This window comes from Octopus bimaculoides, chromosome 10 (genome assembly GCF_001194135.2).
Source record: "Octopus bimaculoides isolate UCB-OBI-ISO-001 chromosome 10, ASM119413v2, whole genome shotgun sequence".
Classification (NCBI taxonomy): Eukaryota; Metazoa; Mollusca; class Cephalopoda; order Octopoda; family Octopodidae; genus Octopus; species Octopus bimaculoides.
Genome location: NC_068990.1, coordinates 43,625,158 through 43,629,201, shown reverse-complemented (window position 1 = coordinate 43,629,201; position 4,044 = coordinate 43,625,158). Strand labels below are relative to the sequence as shown.

Below are 4,044 nucleotides of genomic sequence, written 5' to 3'. Positions count from 1 at the left end.
AGGGATGTGTATAGACACTAGGGATGTGTATAGACACTAGGGATGTGTATAGACACTAGGGATGTGTATAGACACTAGGGATGTGTATAGACACTAGGGATGTGTATAGACACTAGGGATGTGTATAGACACTAGGGATGTGTATAGACACTAGAGATGTGTATATGCAGTATAGAGATGCGTGCATATGCAGTATAGAGATGCGTGTGTATACAGTATGTGTGTGTTGTACATAAAATATAAGCATGCATGTTTATGTACTGTATGTTAGGTGGGTAAGAAAGTTCTGTTGCATTTCAAAATGGGAAAGAAAGTAATGATTCTTCGGTCTTAACTGATATTTTTAATCAAGATATTTCCCCTCATTATTGCTAACATAATCCCATCTATTTGGAAATTGTTAATCCCTCAAATGTAAAATTCTTCAGGTTTCAAAGCGAAGAGACAACCAGTATTTTTTTTAACCTCTTCACAATTAATAAACTCTTTTTGTCTCTAAATATTGTTGCAGTGATCTGAAAAAATGAAAGTCTGATGGAGCAAGGTCAGGAGAATAAGATGAGGCAAAACCTCCTTATTTAGTACCATAATCTTTTCCTGAGTGACTTAGACAATATATGGTCTTGCATTATTGCGTAAGAGCAACACTCTTTCATGACTGATTCATGATGAATGCGTTTTCTGAAAATTTTTATGCAATGCTTCTGATTGGTGATAATACTTCACATTAACCATTTTGTTTTGTTTCACATTTTGTGATAGACGACACCTTTTGCATTCTACGAAACACAGAACATAACTTTTTTCAGGTTTAGTCTTGATTTAAGGATGGATTCTCCTTTTTTTTGTTGGGTGTTAACTATGATTATGGAGAACCTATTTTTCATCACTTGTGATATTTCTCTCCAAGAAAGGTTCGGAAGCATGTCTACTCTTCAATGTTAAGCACAGGCAACTCTTTGATTAAGCTGAGAAGCAGTCAGATGACCACAAATTTAGACACTTTTCCTATATTTTTGAAAATCCTTTTGATTGAAGTGTGACTTGACTTGAATTGTTTTGCCAATTATTAAGCAGTTTTTTATTGGATTTTTAAACTACAATTTTCAGAAGCTTGATATTAGCAAAATGGTCATCTGGATCAAGGGAAATCTATGAGTAAAAATAATTCTTGAGTGAAACTGGCCAAACCATTGCTGGTATATCCAAACACTTAAAACTTCTTTTCCAAGGACAGAATGAATTTTTCTTGTCACTACCATTGCTTAAGAGTCCATTTTGAATTTATACAACATGCAGTGACTGATATAGATCTAATCTAAACAAAATTTAAAGGGTAAAGTAATACAGATTTAACCACTGTGGTATAAAGCAATCTGCTATGAAAGGAAAATATATTTGTGTTACTATAAGTGTTGAAAATGTACCCTCAGAATGATCATGTCAAAAATTCAAAAATGTGACGGAACTTTCTAACTTAATAGATGTGTATGTTGTACATAAAGTACAAACATGAGAAATAATGATCAAGATATGAAAAATGTCTTGGTCATTACAGTATCCATCATCTTAAGTTGTTCAATTGTTTTTTCATAAATATTTGATGATCTTGAGTTATGAGAGAAATGTAAAGTATATAATTATATTTTTATGACTGGAAATTTCTTTTTAATCATACTGCAAACTTGAATTTGTATAATAAATGTGACAACATCTTGTTTTATTTTCAGCCTCTGCCTGCTAAACACAGCCTACGGCGTTTGGACCGTTTCAGTTCTGAGTTTCTACGAGTTCGACAACAAGCATTACAGAAATTCCTCACCCGAATCGCTGATCATCCAGTCCTGTCCTTTGATAAACATTTTCATGTATTTCTCACTGCTAAAGCTTGGGTAAGACTTCCTTCCTTCTCCCTCTCTCTTTCTATCTAGTTGTCTCATTACTTTTTACCTCTTCCCCTTCCCCATTTTCATCCTCTACTCTGTACACTTTGAATCAAACTCAGTTGTGTAATTTACTGAAATTTTTCCTAATATGCACCTATGGTTGTTGAAAGTTGCATATAAAGTGAGTTTTGTTTTCTTTTTACATCAAACAAATATAGAAGTTTTAAGCAATTGTAAAATATTTTCTTGTATAAATATGAGACTAGCAAGCTTACTTGTTATGCTGCAGTGTGGAAATATTTATAGAATTGATTTGCTCTTGAAAGATGTTGCATGAACATTATAATGAACTAACAACCTTTATCAATCCTCTAAAATATATTATATGAAACCATTTAACTTCAATCCTTTATTTCAAAAACATGCAAACTTAAGCCACAAAATATATAATCGGGCAACTAACTCATACTCCCTAAAATTAGTGATTTTGTTCTAAAATTTGGAACCATTATATCTTAATGTAAGGTATTGTGATGATATTATCAGGTCTGTATAGGTAGTGCAGATGGTAATGTGCTGAGCAATGATTAATTTCATTGATTAATGACTGAGTTTAAATCTTGAGAGTCACCTTCATCACATTTTATCCCACTGTTAGTCTGCAGGAAATTCAGTTCCATAGGTTATAGCTTCTCCAACACATCATCTGCATATGTTTGTGTCAGTACAAATTATATTATGCTATAAGAATTCAGGGTCAAGGATTCATAAACTGAGTTTTATTTATTTTTATGTCCAGTCTTGGTGAGAGATAATTAAAATCTCAGATGCTGACTATAATAGAGACAGGTAATATAGATTCTGTCAGTATAGAGTAATTATTAATATTTTGTGGTGTTGAAGGGTACACCCTGATTAAGCAGATCCATTGTTAAAGCTCTAGGTCACATCTTGATTAAGCAGATCCATAATGGGATGGCTTTATAGCTGTACCATCCCTTCTTTTTAAAGAAACTGATCTGAGGGAGATTTGGTTGGTATTTTTTTAGAACTTAAAGCAACCATATAGAAGCTTGCTCAATAGACACTTTTGGTATGTAGTGGTGATAAAAGTCATAGTAGTAATGTAGTCTATGTGGGATGATCCTTACTTTTATCCTCAGTCCCTCCTCATTTCTGTGTGCTGCTATTTGTTTTGATATAAAGGGTAAAGAGAGGAAATAGCAGTGTACTACTAGATGTATCCTTTTTTCTGCCTGAAGAATTTTGGTCCTGTTACTGATCTATTAACAGTGCTATATTTACTTGACACCAACCAGGGGCTTTGTTAGTCTTAATATTTGTTTACCAGCTGCATGGAGTGAAGCAAGTGAAGTAAATTACTTTGTTTAAGAGTGCAATGCAGCTCCCAGTTTGAGAATTAATCCCACAAACTTATGATTGAGAGCCAAGTTATTTAACCACTATGCTATATATGCCTTCTGCATTGATGTATTTGGTTTGAAATTTCAGGAATTCAATGCCCATAAAAAGAAAGGACAAGGTTTGATCAGCCGAGTCACCAACTCACTTCACAACATAAGTGCTTCATACATGATGAAAAACCGGCCTCCTGAGTTTGCAGCGATGCACGACTATGTGCAATCTTTTGGTGATAAACTTGCATCAGTAGATAGGATTACTCAGCGAATACTCAGAGAACAGAGTGGTAAGTAAGGCAGCTGAAATTTATTCTTCGTCTTGCACCATTGATTTGATTAGTGAAAAGATTCAGTTCATGATTAATCAAGGATTAATCTTTTGTTGCTCTGCACCATCTTTCATGGAAAGGTGTTTTACAAGCATTCCTCTCTATGGTTTGCTAGAAAGGAAAAAAGAGAAAAAGAAAAACCAAAACAACAAATTATTTTAATTAGACAGATGCTAATTTTGCTTATGCTTTCCCAATCATCATCATCATCGTTTTAACATCCACTTTTCCATGCTCACATGGGTTGAATGGAATTTGTTGAAGCAGATGTTCTATGGCTGGATGCACTTCTTGTTGCCAACCCTCATCTGTTTTCAAGCAAAGTAATATTTCCCTGTGCCCAAGTAAATGAATATAATATATGACGTGTATGTATGTGTGTATATATATATATATATATATATATAT

The 4,044-nt window shown here is 33.7% G+C and overlaps 1 protein-coding gene across 1 annotated transcript in view; it reads left to right on the top strand.

Moving 5' to 3' along the window:
• The window catches only part of LOC106868235 (sorting nexin-30), a 59,503-nt gene that overhangs the window by 39,300 nt on the left and 16,159 nt on the right, over positions 1-4,044 (top strand). Inside the window, exons 4-5 of the mRNA XM_052971141.1 lie at positions 1,731-1,892; positions 3,399-3,594. Coding sequence (XP_052827101.1) covers positions 1,731-1,892; positions 3,399-3,594 — 358 coding nt within the window. The remainder of the gene's footprint in view (positions 1-1,730; positions 1,893-3,398; positions 3,595-4,044) is intronic.